Consider the following 20,343-nt stretch of genomic DNA (forward strand, 5'->3'; position numbering starts at 1 on the left):
ATTAAGAGACGTGAACTACCTAGTTCACGATCTGACGTCTGTGGAGGGCTGAGTCCTTGGGTAAAGAAGTGGAATGAAACAACATGAGCTCTCTCTGAGGACCTAAGATGCACTGCAGCTCCTCCTCCCCGCTCTGAGGGCACGCGCCTGAGAGCCCTGGGGAGTCCCCCTCCTGCTACCCCTCCCACATGTCCTCCGAGCACACTGTGATGTGGGAGATGAGACAGAAAGCCTTGACTGGACCACGAGAACCCATGGCTTGAGGTGTGGTTAACAACCACCATGATGGAACCATTAATACTTAAGTAGTGGGGAAAATCCCTGTTCCCAGAAGAGATTTTGCGGCTTGAGTCTCCAGTTGGCTTATTTTGCCTGTGATACCGGCTCTCCACAAGTTGTCTTCTGCCATTCTTGGTGGACACTGAGAGCTCAGGGCTCCTAAATCATCATTTCTCAGGAACCATGTGAGCTTTTGAATTAGAGGAGAGGTGGAGATCACCTCAGCACATGACAGCAGACAGTTTAGAGAGCCCCCCATGCACTGGCTGCTTTGGCTGTGGTGAGCAATCTGGAAGCCAGGGATGCTCACCACGACACCAGTGACACTGTCATGGCTGGTGAACAAAGGCCAATGTGGATGAAAGTAGTTTGGTTTCATTTGCTTGGACAAGTCAGACCAAAAGTCTAGGCTTTTGACACTCACCTCACAAATACACAAACTAAGTCATTCTAAGAATGTATATATTCTTCGACATCCTTACGAAATGCAACTTGCAAGAAAAAAAAAAGGAAATGTAACTTGCTTTTGGCTTTGTCTTTCAGTTCAGAGCTAGAGGACTATAAAAAGCCACATTTCCTAATGCCTCCATTTTTTTAGAGGGTGAAATTCAATCTGATGTCTATCCATCCTTTATATTTTTAACATAATTTATTTAGGAATATTTCTAACCTTATTTTGCAGACTTACTTAGAAATAACAGCATTTTACCTTTTTGTTGCGCTCAGTTTTCATAACAGAGAGTAACAGATAAACATCTAGGAATCTGGTGCTTTCTGAGGGAAAAAAAGAAGGTGAAATGGGGGCTGGAAATAGTAAGCAGAAGGTGTTTTTCAAATCAAAGAATCCCTTAGAAAACAAGACAGGGTGGGTGTCAGGGCAAACCAGGCTTACGCCTTAGGAAGCTCCAATCATGTGCATCAGAAAACTGCATTACTGTTGAATTGATTTCTCCCTGAAGCAGAGATTCAATGGGAGCCCATGCTTCCAGCTTTAAAGACATGGTATTTGTGATGCATTTCATGTGGAGTTAAGATAGCTCAGATGGTGTTTGCAGTGGTTTCAGCGAAGCCTAGGACATCTATCACTAATGAAACTTGCTTTATTTTTGCATTTTGACTCATCTGGGGGGTCACTGGTAAAGATAGATGTGGCTAGAAAAAAGGCATGTTGTTATTGCTGTGAATGGAATTATGTCTCCCCTCCCCCGGCCTCCGCCAAGCTCCTGCGTCGAAACCCTAACCTCCAATGTGGCTATGTTAGGAGTGGGTGAGTAAGATTAAATGAAGGCACAAGAGTGGAGCCCTGATCTAGGCAGATTAGTGTCATCATTAGAGCATATGCAAGAGAGCCCTCTCTCTCTGCCACGTGGGGACACAGAAGGAGGCCGTCTGCAAGCTGAGAAGAGAGCCCTCACCAGAAACCTCATCAGTGGGCAAATTGTTTGCGGACTTCCAGCCTCCGGAACTGTGAGAAATAACATTCTGTTCTTTAAGTGGCCCAGTCTGTGGTATGTTTTCATGACAGCTCTAGCTGATTAAGAGAGCCATTAAAGTGAATTTTTTCCTGAGTTTTGCAATGTGTCCATACATGTTTAAATATTCATCATGTAGCTTTATATTTATAAACTTTTCTGATATCACTTTTCGTGTTATTTAAGGCAAATGGGCTTTTATACTTCTCCCTAAGAAGGGGATAGTAGGAGGAGAGAAATCAAACAGTAGAATCAGGAATCCCCTCCTTATTCTACTGTATCCCTTAGACATTAGAAATAGATATGGTTAAATGGAAATGATTTCAAAGGAATAGGCAACCTGTTCGGGGGCAGATGAGACGGAAGTTTAAAGTAAATACAAGAAAAATCAGAAAAATTGACTAATATTTTTCTAGAAGTTCTTTCTCATATGCAGGAGAAAGAACAGGTGTGGCTAAGAGTAAGTCAATAGATAAAATAGTAAGGACTCATTTCTATTTCCTCCCCTCACTTAAGTTTAGAGGAAAGATTCTATATTTGCATGGCCAAGATACCACATATTTTATTCAATCTTGAATTGTCCTTGAAAAAATATTTTTAATTGTATTCCATTACTATTAGAAACATTTTGCAAATCAGGCTGCAGCAAAGACTGCTTGCTGGCTGTCCCTTAAAAACCATCCCCCCCTCCTTTGTTGTAATGGAATTGCTGAGTTTTAGTGGTTCCGTGTCTACCTTCCAGCAAGTACTCTATCTTCCAGCTCCCCTTGTAGCTAAATATGACCAAGTGACGAAATCTGACCAGTGGATAGGAACAAAAGTGTGCAGCTTCTGGGTCCTGTCCTTAAAGAGCAGGGCTCTGATCTGTCCCCTCTTCGCTTTCCCACCTGCTTGCATGGAGGCACGCTGGTGATTCATCTTGGACCATGCGGAAGAAGCAATTCCCCAGGGAAGGCAGAGCCAGTCTCCCACCCATGCTTCTGTGACAAGCACCCCGATCCCACGTGCTGCGTGAATGCACATCTGACGAGGCTTTCTGCTGAGAGATGGCCATGGGCGTGTTCATCCAGCTTCCACATGACCTATCATGCTCACACCTGAACCCTAAAATTGACCACCCAACTCACTCCCTTCGCCTGCACTGTTGCTCAACCAACCTTTCGGGCACATAGATGAGGGCACCCGAGGGTGTCTTCAACTCATTTCCTCTACCCACTTTAACAATCCTCAAGTCCTTCTGCCTTTGCCTTTGAAACCCCTCTCACATTTATCTTTTTCTATTTATGCGAGTACCTAACATTTTAGGGTAGGTCAGTGCACCTCACAGTGCTGGGAAGGTGGTGTATAGAGGGAGGAGGCAAATCAAAATCTCTGATAATTCCAGGTGAGGGTCGATTTTGGAGGAAAGGCAGTTTGCGTGAAGAGTTGTTTTATTTCATTACTTTGACTGGATTTTGTCCCCAGGCATAATTATTTTTGAAGTGGTGACTAACATCAAAGAAAATTAAAATTGTCATCTTTTCACATGGAAGTGGGCAGGGCGTGGCCTCCGGGTTAAGAACAGTTGAGAAGCCCAGGCCCATGCTCCTCTCACCCACCTCACCCTGCTTCACTGAGAAGCTTCCAGCTGGTCTCTCAACTTTGGTCCCCTTCCCTGCACCATTTTGTGCTTTGCTTCTGATAACTCTTTCTTCAGCTGCATTTGAAACCTAGCACATTGCTGTCTAAGAGCTCAATGACTTCTTGTTGCCAGCAGTTTCCTGGCTGGGTCCCTTGGCTTGGCTTCCAAGCCAGTGGCTCTGATTCTGGAAGCCTCCTTGGCTGAGGTGGCCTGGCATGGGTCTGGTCGCTGCCGTTTAATGTGCCAAGTGAACTTGAGCACGATCACCGAACCTCCCTGAGCCCCAGATTCCTCACCTATACAATGGGATTCAGAGTGACTTCTCTGCATAGTTTACTGAAAGGAGAAAACGCAGAAAGCAGCCCCTCAGGGTAAATGCTGGGCACGTCTATCCTTCCTTGTCAGCAGTTGCCACATGCGTATTGTGTCCCAACCTGCTATCTTGCGCTAGACCTGCAATATGGCGGGTTCTTAGCAATGTGTGTTCAATAAGGCATTCTCGCCCAGCACTGCCCCATGGGACCACGCTACCATGAATAGGCCACCCCATGTCCTGCACAGCTTCCCACATAGTGGGTGGCCCACTCAGAGTTTGTGCAGAGACGAGTGACTGACTGCAGATCTTATTTCAGCCTGTCTGACCATGACGGTATTTACTGGGCATTGACTGACTCAGTGCCGGCCATTCTTCAAGTAGCCATCCACCTGTCAACTCACTGAATCCACACGACATAGGAAGGAAATGGCAATGTGGCATGATTGCTGTGAGGGACCTACGGTCACACAGGCATTGCTGGCTGAGCTAGGAAGTGGGCCTGGCCATCAGGAGGGGGTGGGTTGGGGGGAGGTTTGCCCTCCGAACCTCCGCACTACCAGAATTTACACTCTTGGGTGGCTTCTGCCTCCAAACCTCTCTCCCTCTAGGCTCTTCATCTGAGAGGTTGTCCCTCCTGTCCTTGCAGGGATGTCCATTGTTTCTACCCCTCCCCCCCCCTTCAAGTTCACCTGCAGCCTCATGGACCACACAATGCCTTGCACAGGTTCTCCAGCTTCAGAGACTCTTTGCTTTTCTGGACTTACACTGCAGGTCTGCTCACCATGGCAGAGCTCCCCAGCTGGAAGGAAAGAAAAGATCTGCAGAACGGTACTTTGTAGTCTCCAATGGTGCCCACCTAGCACAATGTGTATTACATAACAGTGTCCCAAGCCACTGATGGGATGGTAGCCCTGCCCACTGGAGGAGTAAAGCCATGATGACAACAGGGCAGGTCAAGTGTCTAGTCTACTCCAGACCATGTGCTAACTCTCCGTGTCTATCATTTCATTTGCTCAACAATCTTATGAGATAGACATGGTTATCTCACCTCACAGAGAGAAAATGGAGGATGTGTGACTAGCTCCATAGAGTCTGGGTGAGTTTTGAGGAGGCTCTGAATCACAGATCGCTTTGCGTTGTTGGCGATGGAGAGGCAAATACGATTCCTCCCACACTGCCATTTGCAATGATCAGACAAGTTACAAGGTAGCAAAGATGTTGAGTTTTTAAAGGAAGCAGTAATTTACCTACAAGAGTAATTAAAAAAAATTTTTTTTAAAAAGAGTCATTAAAAAAAGTGTTGGGTTTTTTTTTTTTTTTTAAATTTTTCTTCAAGGAGAAGGGGTCTGTTGGTTAGTGACAAGATGTTTTCTGCTGTGTGTTCATTAAAAATATGTTCCAAGCACTTGGAAAACAAGGGAGAAAATCACAGAGATACTGTTATGGATGGAAAGAGAACATACTCCAGTAGATGGGGCAATGCATTCTGTCTAGAAGGTTTGAGACATTTGAAAATGCTGGAAGACAGACACGGGAATGGGACAGAATGGAAAACCACTCAGAAGGGCCATCCCCGAGAATGGCTAAGGGTGTCTGCCTCCCACATATAATGCCATGCGGATGAAGGCTTCACTTCTTGTTCATAAGACTAGATTTCTTATTCAAGTGGACAGTTGGGGACTTTCTAAGACGAGTGTGTTAATTTCCACCTAAATGCCAAAGTTCTGGAAAAGGACATAAGTCCTAATTGATCTTTTGTGTACTTCTGGAATGAAGCCTACTTTATTACTACCCCATAGTGGAGGCCACATTATAATCTCCTAAAGACATCTACAATTTTTGGAAATTGTCAAGCCACTCCACTTTTCATTCAAGATCCCCTTGAATGAAAACAAGACACAATCAATAAAGTCTTTTTTTTTTTTTTTAAGATTTTATTTATTTATTTGACAGAGAGAGAAATCACAAGTAGGCAGAGATGGAGGGGGCGGGAAGCAAGCTTCTCGCTGAGCAGAGAGCCCAATGTGGGGCTTGATCCCAGGACCCTGAGATCATGACTTAAGCCAAAGGCAGAGACTTGACCCACTGAGCCACCCAGGCGCCCCACAGTCAATAAAGCCTTAAATGCATGTGACATTACAACATAAAATTTAACCAAGATCCACAGTAATTATTTAGAGATACTGACTGCCCTTGGAGCCAAGCCATATCTTACATTCATTTAACATACTGCTTGCTGTTTAGATGTCTTAGAAAAACTCATTTAAAATCAGCCTCTTGCAGAGAAAAACGAAGCTTAACTAATGTAACTCAGTAAGTTGAAAATGTATTGTGCATTTTTATTTCAAAAATACTAATAAAGCCTTCAGTAGCTTTATCATATCCCTGAACCATATAGCATTTAATTAGTGGGGGAACAAATCATATGAACAAGGACAAACATCTTGTTTTTTACTAATTGTAAAACCTACATCCACTTCATGATAAGAATGACTACTGTTTTTTGAGAAGAACTCATTTTCTCTTCTGAAGATTTGTATTAATTTTCTAACATTTAAAAATAACTCATTACTATTGAGGTTTTGAAATAATTTTTGGGAATATGAAGGACAAGTCATAGACCCCTAGAATCACATGGTGGGTGGGATTCTTGAGAATTTGTCATCTTTAAGCTCATAGGCTTACAGGAAGCCCACAGGAATGTCTTCCCTCAATGACAAGGATCCATATTTTATTGAGAAACCTCCGGAAGAAATGCTGTTGTCTTCTCACACACCTATCAAAATGAGTCATAATCTCCAAAATGACATTCAAAGCTTTGAAAAGTCTGTGTTTATTTAACTTTCTGTTTTGCTCATTAATAAGCTCAATTCTAGTTCCTTGGGTCATTTTAGAATTTGAACAACAACAATATATATATATATATATATATATATATATATATATATCTGTGCAACTGATAATCAATTTGAGTGGTTCCCTTTGGATGCTTCCCAGAAAATCTTGGTTTATAGGCCTATGTCAAGGGTTTATTTGTAAATTCAAATAATTAAATTATTATACAGAGCTCCACGAATTAAGTCATCATAGGGCTTGCTTAGTTCCTAGTCCCAAATTTCAGTTCTTGAGATTGCAACGGGCATAATTCGACATTGGCCCTGGATTTCAGTGACCTTAAAAAAAAAAGCGATGAATGGTAATCTATCCTCCGGAAAGTCTCCCTGTGGTGTTTACCCCCATTTGCTTTGTGCGTGGGTTCAGTATGGCTGTTAAAAACAAAGTGCCTTCAATCATCTGGGAAGTAGGTCTTTTCCTGCCGGAACTCACTTCCGAAGGCCTTGGAGACAGAGCCACGGCCTCACACACTTGCTGTTCGAGTTCTCATAAGGTCGGCCAGGAAGTGACTGGAGCCCATTGTTTTGCGTGTTTGATTTGCACACAAACTCGAACCCAGGTTTCTGAGAGCCGTGACCTCATGTTAACGGACTTACCTTCCAGGGTGGAAGCCCCAGTGGTTCCCAGCAGCCGCAGGACCCCCCGCCTCCCATCTCCACTAGACGGGAGCTCTGGGTCACCTACCTCAGGGACTTACTGAGTGACGTCACCTGTTCCTTGATGGGTGGGTCATGATTTCCTCTGCAGAGTCTTTACTCTGTTTCCAGACATTCTTCAGTAACCAGGGGTACCAAGTCAGCCTGTGCAGGGCGGCCCACTCGCAGCTGAAGGCAAGCGCAGCCGTCCTCACTGTTCATTTCCGCTCACACCACGGTGGAAGACAAAAGCAGACGTATCAGAATATGGCTTCTCCGATCAAGGCATTGAGAAGCCTGGACACCAGAAACTCTTAGAGGGGTATCTGGGGGGCTCAGTTGGTTAAGTGTCTGCCTTTGGCTCTGGGCATGATCCCAGGCCCTGGGACGGAGCCCGGGGTCAGGCTCCTCGCTCAGCGAGGAGCCTGCTTCTCCCTCTCCCCTTCCCCCTTCCCCTGCCCCCACTTATGCACTCTCTTCCTCTCAGAGAAATAAAGTCTTAAAAAAAAAAAGCCAAGAAACTCTTACTTTATTCAGTAGTTACATAACATACTTGTGAGTTTGCTGGGAAAGGTTATAAGCCGTGGCCTACACTTTGGTTTTGAAAATTCCACAGTCCACTGTCTTCAGCAAATATCTACCTACCAGCGCCAAATTCAGGGTTGGAAATGGAGTCCTTAAACGTGGTTAAGAAGTATTATCGAATATTACAGACTGACCCTGTTACTCTCCAATTAAAGAAACGGAAGCATCCTTGTTCAGCTGCTTGCCTTCCCAGGAGTGGTGACGAAGGCAGCGGTCCTCAGCCCTCCACGTGACACCACCACTCAATCCTCCTAAACAGGGAAATGTATCAGGATTCTGAGGCACAGGAGAAGTTTGAAATCTGTGATATCTCCTCGAGAGCGCGTGCGCCATCAGTGCGGTGATGAGATGTATTCACACACGAACCCCAGCTTCCTTCACTCTTCTCACTTGAGTTTAGTTTTGCCCATTGGCTTCTTCCTTCTCCCCGGTCCTTGGGGGAGATTTCTGGCTTCACCAGCTCTGTGAAGAGCTTCCCATCCTCATTGAGATTTACGGAAAAGCTGAGAATGCACACCAGAGGGTGGAAAGGAAGGACTTTCACTCGTTGGGGCAGTTTCTTGAGTCTCTGATGCTGCTGAGGATCAGGGTAAAGAAGAGAAAATGCACATACCCTCCCCAATTGGAAGGGGAGATGAACCATGAGAGACTATGGACTCTGAAAAACAATCTGAGGGGTTTGAAGTGGCGGGGGGGGGTGGGAGGTTGGGGTACCAGGTGGTGGGTATTATAGAGGGCACAGCTTGCATGGAGCACTGGGTGTGGTGAAAAAATAATGAATACTGTTTTTCTGAAAATAAATAAATTGGAAAAAAAAAAAAAAGAAGAGAAAATGAAGACACAAGTCAAAGAGGCTGAACTGATCTCCATGTTACAGAGCAGAGAGCGGGGAGGGGAGGGATAAAGACAAAGACCATTTTCAACAGTGAGAGATTGGATCAGGAGGCCTCTGCTGGATGTGCGGGTGCTGGGGAGACAGGAAAAGGAATCTTAGTAAGTACTGCTGTGGGTCGTACCCGCATTTCCATAAAAGGATTTGAGAAATACAAGCATACATGAGAAAAGCTCCTTCCTCTGCTTCATCGGCTGGACTGTTTCTCTGAATGTGACACTGTCTCGAGGGACCCTGGCCTTTGGTGACACATGGCACTGAGCCAAGTCTCTGGCTACTGTACACACAGGTGCCATCTTCCTCCTCCTCTTTCCTTCTCCCACCCACTCACACCTGCGTTGGGGTATAAAAGGGTCCTACCCTTACTGACATATCTTTCCTGCTGTAGGCTATTACCTCTTTTCACTTTCATGATCAGTCTAGGTCCAGGTTGAATTCTTTGTCTGATGGCCCTGAAGTGAGGACCAAGTGGACCAAGGCATAACGTAGAGGCTACCCCTGTTTCCCCAAAGACAGCTGGCTGTGTCCACCTTCATGCCCAGATGTCAGCCCTTGCATTTTGGAGATCAGGATACAATGAGCTCCATGGACCAAGGAAGCCCAAAGCCCTCCTGCAGATCTTGAGTTCCAACGGCTTTCTCTGGCCTCTGGAGTCCTGTCGGTCCCCACACTACTTCTTTCTTGAGCCGCATGGGCCAAATGCCGAGTTAAGATCTTTAGTTGGTTTCCCGTGTTGGTTTCCAGTGTAAACCCACTCATGCCAAATACTTTCAGAATTTCGAATTATTATTTAACATTTATTTCACTGAAGATTTTGGGTTGGGGGAGGGGATCGAAGACACACCCCACAGCCTCCCCCTCCACAATTTTTCTGGTTCCATTCTCTTCTCTGAAAAGAGAGCTCTTTCTTTTTCTTACTCCTGAATTTGCCTTTTCTCTTCCAGCCTCAGGCTTAGCAATTTGCGTCTGTCTTTCCAAGTTTGACCCTGTCCGTGGGGTTCTTGTCCGGCCACACTAGCAGCTTTATCAAAGTTGTTTCTTCTGAAAACATTCAGGGCTCCTTCCTCACAGGCATTCTGCCAGACCCCATCTTTTTACTTCCCCCCAGACAGTGGCAGGTCATGAAAGTGAGCACACGGGGGCGGGGTGGATGGAGGCAGGCTTCAAGGCTTGCTGGGGGACGACCTTCCCTTCTCTGTATCCCAGATTCCTCTTTTGGAAAATGGTGGAAGGTACTAGATCACCTCCACGTTCTCATCCAGTTCAAAACAGCTGTGATTCTGATCAAGGGTGTAAGGAAGGAGAAGGAAGCAGGAACTGCAGGTTCAGAAAGGCTGGGGATAGAACCAGTGGAGAGAAGAGGCACATGGCGGGGTGGGGGTGGGGTGGGTCCTTCGCCCTGGCCTTCCTGGCTGATTTGCTTGCGGACTCACTGGCAGCTGCGTTCCAGCTGGGGTGGCTGCCAGCTCCAGTAACGGATTTCCTCAAAGCACAGCCCTGGGCCATTGCCCCAGATTTCCACACCTCAGGGGACAGTGTGGGCTGCCAGCACCCACTGATATTCAGGTAAGTATAAAAACATCCAATTCCCCCCCACCGCATAATGATCAGGCAAGAAGCATCAGTGGTGAACAATTTAGTCAAAGATCCAGGCAGGGATAATTGGAAGATTTTAGAGTTTTGAAAGGCTTCAGAAAAGAGAAGAAAGATATTTGATGATTCTAAAAGTAGCTCTAAGTTTTTCTTTCATCTCTCTATTGGCTTTATTTTTTTAGGTGCATTAGGGAAGAAAAGAACATATCTGCCAAGGAAGATTGGACATAAAAGGCCTTTTCATGGAAGAGTCTAGATCAACGGAGCCTGCTTTTGTTTTATGAAAAGTATCCAGTATGTTTAGGGGGACAGTGAAAGGAATTCAGGGCCTCAGATGAAAACATTCTTCTCATAAATCTGTCTGGGGGGATGTGGCATTGGGCTGAGCAGCCAGCGTCCGTGGAATCTTGGAAAATTTACAGAAGCTCCTTCAGCCTCATCTGTGAAATGCGGAGAACAAGAGTGACTACCTTGTCGGGTTGCTGAGGAGTTTTGATGATTTAATCTACACAAAATGCCTAGAACGCGGGGTGCCTGGGTGGCTCAGTGGGTTAAAGCTTCTGCCTTCAGCTCAGGTCATGATCTCAGGGTCCTGGGATCAAGCCTCATATCTGGCTCTCTGTTCAGCAGGGAACCTGCTTCCTCCTCTCTCTGCCTGCCTCTCTGCCTACTTGTGATCTCTGTCTGTGAAATAAATAAATAAAATCTTAAAAACAAACAAACAAACAAACAAACAAACCCAAAATGCCCAGAACAGGAGTTGGCATTTCTCGAATACTTGGTCTACGGCAGGCAGAGCTCTTAGCCCTTGTTTAGCTGAAGCACACGAACAGACCTCACAGTAAGCTCCCAGTCTGTCCTGTTTCATCCCAGCCATCTAGGAAAGAGCAGAGAGAATGCGACTCCCATCAGGGTTCGCCTCCAGTACATACAGACCCTCTTCAAGCCTGGCCCCATGTGGCCCGGAGGGTAAATTCATCCCAGCACCTTCATGGCCCCGTTCCAGGCAGCCCCCAGCAGGACAGATCCAGTTCTCCAGCCCCACTGCTTAGATCAGGGCAGAGTCAGCTTTAGACGGCACTGAGCTCGAATCCCTCCTGCCTCTGCCCGGAATGACCATAGCTTCCAGCAAGTTGCCTCTTTCGTTTAAGCTCCTGAAAAATGGGGATCATGTCACATCTCACAGTGGGGTGTATAGACAAAGAGATCACAGATGACCAGCAGGCTGCACAGGGCCTGGCCATCGCAAGGGCTCCAGAAGGAGTCACCTTTTCACTTTTATTACTACTATTATATATTATCATTATTATGTATTATATTTTATTTTTATTATTATGTATCACTTATTATTATCTATTATAATTACATATATTATAATTATTGCATTATGTATTTATTACATATTATAAGCATTATATGTACAATTTTATTTATTGTATATTTTAATAATATACTATATTTTAATTATATATTATATTATATATTATTATATAGTATACATTATATAATATATAATATATATTATATTATGTTATAATATATAACATTAACTATAGGTGATGCTGCATTTGTTCTGTACTATGGGGCTGTGGAAGGCAGGTGCACCTCTTATTCCTCCAGAGCCTCCCCTGATTCCTCAGCTTTGTCTTTTGAAGCTAACAGCGCCCTAGCAACAGGAAATTTTAGAAATAGTTCTGTTATGAAGACCATTGTTTTTTTCCATTTTGCCTGAAGACATTTATCCAGGTTCTTTTTGGCCACCTACTGGCCATGTGATCCTGTAAAGTGACACAGTCTTTCTGAACCTCAGGGACATATGGGGACAATGTAATCACCTTCATAGCTTTGTGCTAAGGAGTAAAAGAGATATTTGAGCAAGTGCCCGGTAAAGCATCACGCTTTGTAAAAATATTCTACGTAGTCACTACCACATGGCACCCCCTAGTTCTTTTCCCTAAATATCTCCAGTGCTATATGTATTTCACAAATAAATGTAAACCAGTTGATATGGGATATTGCATAGTTACTTGAAAGCAGTGGCTGAGCTTGGTTAAATTCATCTCTGCCTTAGCTTGGAAAGGAGAGCAGCGGATCTGGATCCTTCCCAGTTTGGGGGCCTGGCCAGGAGTCCAATCCATCAGCTTCCAGGGAAAACTTTTGCAACAGCATTATTCATTCATTTGGAACTCTAATGAGCTTTCGGTTTGAGCAGCAAATGAAACAGGCCAAAAGGCTGAAGCTACAAAAATGGAGCCAAGTCTCTTCCCAAAGATCTTTCCTCTTTTCTTGGCCCCACCATACCCAGGCTTTCTGGCACCTCCAGGCCATGGCAAAGGCACACTGATTCCTGGTAAAGGGTTTGGGAACTGCCATAGTCTTGCTTCCCATGCCTCTGAGGGGATGCTCTGGGGGGGCAGGAAGGAGGGGCCTTCTTACAGGTGCAGGGCAGAGCTGGTTTTCTGGAAAGGCTGGGACCATCTTCTCTGGATCCTACAGAAGGGCTCCGGCATGATGCTGAAAAGGTACAGTTCAAGGCTAAAGAAATATCAAAATTTTGGGGTGGGGGGGTGTCAAAGGAACCAGGGAAGTCAGGGAAAATTCGTTCCAGTTTTTCTTATTAGCAAATGTTTACGTTCCCCAGCAGAAATTCCTTGTTGTTCTGAGGCTTTAGAACCCATAGTCGCCATGTTGTCCAACCCCAGGGGCAACATCTACTTTGTGCCCCATGATGCGCTGTGGGGCTGAAATTCTCATAGACTAGAGTGTAAATGGGGCTCCAGGCTTTTGTGCATTAGGATTTTCCTAGGACCAAATCCTACAAAAGCCAAACTTTTGTTCATAAACAAAGCTCCGTTCTTGTTCTATTTTGTCCTTACAATGTGCCAATTTCTTCCACCAAAAACAAAACAAAACAAAACAAAAAAAAATCCAACAACACCACCAAAAAACAAAACAAAACGAAACAAAACAAACAATGAACAAATCAAACATTTTGAAGCCCTGCCCAAATTTCAGGAATGATGGTCTAATGTTTCCAAATATGCACCATGTAAAATTCCTTTTTTTTTTTTTTTAAAGATTTTATTTATTTATTCGACAGAGAGAAATCACAAGTAGATGGAGAGGCAGGCAGAGAGAGAGAGAGAGGGAAGCAGGCTCCCCGCCAAGCAGAGAGCCTGATGTGGGACTCGATCCCAGGACCCTGAGATCATGACCTGAGCCGAAGGCAGCGGCCCAACCCACTGAGCCACCCAGGCGCCCCGCACCATGTAAAATTCCTAAGTGGGCAGTGGACTCTGCATTTATGAGGAAAGCAGAACTGTAGTTAAAATGTATTGTTGATCATTTATTTTTCTTCTTTCCCATTTAATTGGGTGAAATAATTCCTAGTACCCATTACATCCAAAGAGTCCTAGGAAAAATATAAAAGAAAATGGTGCTTTACTTTCAAATAAATTCCAAAGTCATCTCTCTGCCTCAGGCTCTCAAAAGACAGCAGTTGAGGAACTCTGGGATCAGCAGGAGCTGTGACCCTGTGGATGGAAACAAGTTGTCTTCCGGATGAACACTTTTTAAACAAAAAATGGTATTCTCATCATCAGCGGGTAACTCCTCGATAAACCACGGCCTCCTGACCCTTCATTCTTAAAGGAAATTCTACTTAGGACATCTTAGTTTAATTCACCCTTTACTTCTGTTTATGTTTTGTTGAGACCTAGGTACCCACATGGGTCCCAAGCACCATCATCGCCTTGGATTTCCGTGCTTGTGTTGGTTGATGTTAAACTGGCGTCAGTCATATGTGATTAAAGTAACAACTTGGAACTCTTCATCAGATAGTCCTTCAAATTATCCACAAACTTAATTCTCCTGCTGGTTCCTAAAAATACGGCATTAAATTTGGGGCGCTTCACTGTTCTTGTAGAAAATCTGATGAAGAGCTCCATGTTGTTACTTTAATCTTGTAGAACTTGGATCAGTCCTAAACCTGCTATAGTGACTTCACATGGGTAAACCAACTCAAGTTTATTTTCAAGTAAGGCAGATGGCAATCCCTACATATGAGCTTACATAGATAAGGGTCTAACTGAGCACACACCAATGGCCAACGACTCAAGGAAGGGGTTCTTAGGAAAGACGGTACTCTTCCTTCATCACCAATGCTTCTGCCACCTTAATGGGAGACACTCTCTTTGGGATTCCATAGCACCTGCCATGTTGCTAAATCTAGGTGCTCCTTGATAGATTTATTGATTTAAATAATGAGTAATGGGTGAGCCGCCTGCGTTTCTTCTCCAACCCAACGATGCCCCCAGAATGTAGAAGCCGAACGAAGCCGGGCCGGAGACCCGGAGTGAGTCTGGACCGGAAGACCGAACGAAGCCGGGCCGGAGAGCCGGAGCAGGGCCGGGCGGGCCGCCCCGAAAGGCTGCTCCTTTATCGCAGCGGAAACCGCCGGCCCGGCTGAGCGCAGCGGCCACTGCGATCGCAGTCGCGGCGGAGGAGGAGAGGCGGCTCCGGCAGCGGAACCGCCTGACGCTGGAGGAGGACAAACCGGCCGTGGAACGGTGCCTGGAGGAGCTGGTGTTCGGCGACGTCGAGGACAACGAGGACGCGTGTCTGCGGCGTCTGCAGGGCTCGCGGGTTCACGTGCAGGAAGACTCAGGTGACTCAGAAGTGGAGAACGAAGCAACAGATAATTTTCTGTTTCAAAAGAAGCCAGTTTGGGTGGATGAAGAAGATGACAATGATGACATGGTTGACGTGATGAGCAATCGGTTCCGGAACGATAGGATGAAAAATGCCAGTGAAAGTAAACTTTCAAAAGACAAGCTTCAAAAGAGATTTAAGGAAGAATTCCAGCGTGCCATGGGGGTGTACCTGCCCGGGCGGAGACTGGTAAGCGGAAGACATCTTCAGAGGGTGAAAGTGAAGAGGACGAAGATGATTTGTTGCACAGGACTGGGAATTTCATATCTACATCAGCTTCTCTTCCTAAAGGAATCTTAAAGCTAAAGAACTCTCTCCATGCTAACGCAGAGCATCCTACCACGGCTCGGATCTCGTCCGTGCAGTTCCATCCTTGTGCGCAGGTTGTGATGGTTGCCGCGCGAGATAATGCCGTGTCGCTGTTTCAGGTTGATGGAAAAACAAATCCTAAAATCCAGAGCATCTATTTGGAGAAGTTTCCAATATTTAAGGCCTGTTTTAGTGCTACTGGAGAAGAGGTTTTAGCCGCAAGCATCCACAGCAAGGTTCTTTATGTCTATGATATGCTGGCTGGAAAGCTAATTCCTGCGCATCAAGTGAGAGGTTTGAAAGAGAAGATAGTGAGGAGCTTTGAAGTGTCTCCAGATGGGTCCTTCTTGCTGATAAATGGTGTTGTTGGATATCTTCATTTGCTGTCAATGAAGACCAGAGAACTGATTGGTAGCATGAAAATTAATGAAAGGGTTGCAGCATCCACGTTCTCTTCAGATAGCAAGAAACTATACGCCTCTTCAGGCAATGGGGAAGTTTATGTTTGGGATGTGAACTCTAGAAAATGCCTTAACAGATTTGTTGATGAAGGCAGTTTATATGGATTAAGCATTGCCACATCTAGGAATGGACAGTATGTGGCTTGTGGTTCTAATTGTGGAGTAGTAAACATATACAATCAAGATTCTTGTCTCCAAGAAACAAATCCAAAGCCGATAAAAGCTATAATGAACTTGGTTACAGGTGTTACTTCTCTGAGCTTCAATCCTACTACAGAAATCTTGGCAATTGCTTCAGAAGAAATGAAAGAAGCGGTCAGATTGGTTCACCTTCCCTCCTGTACAGTATTTTCAAACTTCCCAGTCATTAAAAAGAAGACTGTTTCTCTTGTTCATACCATGGATTTTTCTCCCAGAAGTGGGTATTTTGCCTTGGGGAATGAAAAGGGCAAGGCCCTGCTCTATAGGTTGCACCATTACTCAGAATTCTGAAGAGAATATTTGAAATCCAGTTGAGCCACAAGAGAAACCTGTCTCAATATATCTTCTCAGAAGCTTTCTGAAAGTGTGAAAACATGTGTATAGTGATGTATTGAGCCAGCTATGCTTATTTAAGTCAACAGAGGTGTCTTATAAACAAATAGCAACTTTTGTTTGAAAATAAATGTATGTTCTTTCCTTCCCACCTACACACACACACACACACACACACACACACAATGAGTAATGGGTCCCATCAAGGTTTCCCAATAATGTTGTCATGTGATGGAATGGGAGAAGGGAGGCATGCATACTTCCTGCTAACAGGACCACTGAAAGCAGGTCCAGCCTGCAAAGCCACTAAAGGAAGTGACAGTAGTGAAGACAGATAACAAAAGCCCAGAAAACTTGTTTTTTGGTAGGACCTCAGAGGATAAGACACAATGAGGAGAAAGGGCACATTTTGGCTTCAGCAAGAAGTAATTTGAAAGACGACCCTGTGAGTTTCTTTTCAATCAGTGGGCTTTGAGCTCTGGGAGGAAACACTTGGAGATAGAGAGCAGGACTTCTCAGAAGACACTGAGATGCTTGACAAATGCCATGATGAAGAGGCAACCGTTGAGACCATGAAGAGCAGGGCTTAGAAATCCAATTCCAAAACCCGTTAGCTCTGTGACCTTGGCCAGATTATCTGACCTCTCCAAGCTTCCTTCTCCTTTGCAGTGACTCACACAGATGGCTCATGTGTGAACAACAAATGCCCCAGTCTTCCTCCAGGGGAGCTTCCTGTGAGGCAGTGTGGTGATCCTGTCCATCCAGTTCCCCTCCCTGGGGAGGATTACAGGTTCCTGCTCCATTAACAGTGAAGTTGGCCATGTGACTTTCTTGGACCTCTGAAGTGTGAACAGCCATGCCTGGGGCTGCTTTAGGCAGATACCTAAAGACTCAGTGAAGGCTCTGCCCTATCTCTCGTGTCTTTGCCATGAAGACTGGTAACATTCCAGTTGGTGGCTTCTCCTTCAGCCTGGGTCCCAGAGCAGGGACACCACGCCACTGAGATCTGGAAGTTGTTATTGTGATACAAAAATTGTGTAGAAGTTAACCTGATTGATATAGGGTCACTTAAATTTAGGAAAACTTTTATAACTCACCTTTGCCTATTTGTAACATGATATGAAGCACTCCCTCGTGGGTTATATTACAGACTTGGAATTAAGAGTCTATCGATGCCCCGTGCTTTGGTAGGTTACAAGTGCTCTTATGCTATGGTCTGAAGATTTGTGTCCTCTCAAATTCACATGTGAAATACTAAGCCCTAGTGTGACTGTATTCGGAGGTGGGCCCTTGGGAGACCAAGTCATAAGCATAGAGCCTTTGTGTGAATGGTTTCAGTGCCTTTATAAAAGACGTTCCAGAGAGATCTTTGGCTCTTTCTTCCATGTGAGGATACAATGGGAAGTCTGCGACCCAGAAGAGGACCCTCTCCTGACCATGCTGTGTGACCTAATCTCGGACTTCCACCTTCTGGAACGGTGAGAAATACATTTCTGTTGTTTGACAGCTGCCCACTCTGTGACAGTTTGTTATAGCCACCCCAGCAGACGAATACAACTTATGTGTTTTGAGGAGAAGTGGATGTTTTTCCAGACTATTTACTAAAAACGAATTTAAACATGTTCTGAAGGATTGAGAGATCCTGAGATGTTTATCTAATTGCCAGTACTACATTCTTTCCCCTGTTTTTCAAAGCATTTCTTATTCAAATCTGTTTTCAGAGGTGACTAACGATCTCGTTACTTTCACCTAACTTCATGCTTGTTTCAGTGCATTTAATACTCCTTCATCTCTCACCTTGAGCATCATTGCAAAGAGTCTCCTATCTGTAAAATCTTGCCATCTGCCCCAACTTAGAAGCCTTCTTTGATGATCTCTATGCTCCTTTCTCCTCAGCATTTATCTCAATTGGATGATATCATTGGCATCATTATCGCATCCGTTTCTCCCCCACTGGACTGAAAACTCCCCCAAACTAGGGACAGCGTCTAATTCTACAGATTAGCATGTATAGGGTCTCAGCCCCACACCTAGGCCCTTAGTAAGTGCTCAGTAAATCTCAATCTATGGGGGTTTTTTGAATGGCTTGTAAAGATTAAAATCTTGCTCCGTGAGGAGGGGCTGGGTTTAAAAAGTCGAAGTAAAAAAGTGGGGGAGGAGGTCCAAATATTTACTCAGGAAATAAATAGTATCTCTCAAACCAAAGGTGTAGGTTCTTCTCTCTTCTCCTTCACACAGAAGTCGTATTAAGGGTGTTGATAGAGATGAAGGTTTATTTTGTTCTTTTCTGAGAGCCTGGCACTTCGTTAGAAGAATAACTGAACCATGTAATTAGCCTACACAAACTGTTGCCATGAATATTGCTTTAAGTTGAAATAATTTTACAAAACAGACTTGGAAATGGTGTTTCCATGCATGCAGAATTTTGTGTTCATAAAACCCACGCAGGAGGGGTGACAGTGGCAAACAGGAGCCACAAGTTATTTTGAAAGATGTTGATGGCAGAGGAAAGGATGTCTCTTTCATGGGAGGGTATTCATGGAACGTTCTTAGGCACGATAGCACACGCACACAAATCAGGGAGCCCGTACCTAACTCTCCTGGGAGGTGGGTGAATTTATGGAACAAAGCTGGGTCATCCCAGAAGGATCTTACCTTTGTGAGCTTGGAAATGAAATCCACCAGCCGTGAAGTCTCCAAAGGCTTGGCCCAGTCCTTGAGGATGCTGAAAAGACTGTTCACAAAACCAAAGCTTTTCTAAGGGCCAGGGAGAAAGAAAACAAGAGTAGTCACCCTTCCAAGGGTAAGGAGTCAAAAATTGATGAGCTTCGGGTATCACTCTTAGAGATGTTTTCCATTTCGAACTTATGTCCTGGCAAAATTCAAAGACTTCTTTTTCTCCGCTCTCCAATATATATTTTCTTATCAGTGTATCTTACATATAAATTATTGTTGGTATTTCTCTTCCTTTTTAGAAGAAAGATATTATTTATTTATAATATATGTGTGAAGAGGACATTTATTTGAAAATAAATATTTATGAAGATGATGGAGATAAAAAAAAAAAGATTTTATTTATTTATTTGGCACAGACAGAGATCACAAGTACGTAGAGAGGCAGACAGAGAGAGGAGGTGAAGCAGGCTCCCTGCTGAGCAGAGAGCCCGATGCAGGGCTCAATCCCAGGACCTTGAGATCATGACCTGAGCCGAAGGCAGAGGCTTAACGCACTGAGCCATCCAGGCCCCCCAATGATGGAGATCTTAAGAATGTGTTCAACTTGGGGTGCCTGGATGGCTCAGTGGGTTAAAGCCTCTGCCTTCGGCTCAGGTCATGATCCCAGAGTCCTGGGATCGAGCCCCGCACCGGGCTCTCTGCTCAGCAGGGAGTCTGCTTCCTCCTCTCTCTGTGCCTGCCTCTCTGCCTACTTGTGATCTCTGTCTGTCAAATAAATAAATAAAATCTGAAAAAAAAACCCAAATGTGTTCAACTTTTTTTTTTTTTTTTTTTTTTGTATTCAGCATTACTTACTGAGGAAATTCCTATATTCCACATTGCTTCTCAAGCCCTCCCAGGCCCACCAGGCACTGTTTTATGTCTTCTGAATACAGCACTAAATCAGGTGGGTTCCTGACTAGATTCTAGAAGATGTTCCAGAGCTTGTATCATAGAAAAAATATGGAATGCTTCACAGATTTGTGCCTCATCTTTGTGCCGGGGCCATACTAGTCTTTTCTCTATGGTTCTAGTTTTAGTATGTGTGCCACTGAAGCAAACATTACATTTACTTCTTAAATGACCACAGAAAGACGGAAGATGTTACCGAAGGCCCAGTAATATCTGCAATCTATCGGAAAGATGTCAATGGACATTTAGATTTCCTGCTTATTAATCCGAACTCCTGGTCATGACATTATATGGGGATGGAATATAGAACAGAAGCCACATGAATAGAATAAGCGTACATTTTTATGATCCTCTGGTAAATTTGAAAACATGGCTACTGGAGTCTACCCACTGTGACTCATCTGACTCAACGCC

The 20,343-nt window shown here is 44.6% G+C and overlaps 1 protein-coding gene and 1 non-coding gene across 2 annotated transcripts; one reads left to right on the forward strand and one right to left on the reverse strand.

Moving 5' to 3' along the window:
• Positions 1-14,594: 14,594 nt before the first annotated feature.
• LOC122892104 (U3 small nucleolar RNA-associated protein 18 homolog) lies at positions 14,595-16,355 on the forward strand. Its single transcript, XM_044228259.1, is given in 3 exon segments — positions 14,595-14,658; positions 14,661-15,155; positions 15,158-16,355. Coding segments are annotated over 3 exon segments (1,662 nt in total). The 3' UTR covers positions 16,261-16,355.
• Positions 16,356-19,974: 3,619 nt separating this feature from the next.
• On the reverse strand, positions 19,975-20,077 carry LOC122892810. Its single transcript, XR_006381492.1, has one exon. It is a non-coding gene; the product is annotated as a U6 spliceosomal RNA (small nuclear RNA).
• Positions 20,078-20,343: the final 266 nt, after the last annotated feature.

The sequence above is a fragment of the Neovison vison genome, chromosome 12 (assembly GCF_020171115.1).
Source record: "Neovison vison isolate M4711 chromosome 12, ASM_NN_V1, whole genome shotgun sequence".
Classification (NCBI taxonomy): Eukaryota; Metazoa; Chordata; class Mammalia; order Carnivora; family Mustelidae; genus Neogale; species Neogale vison.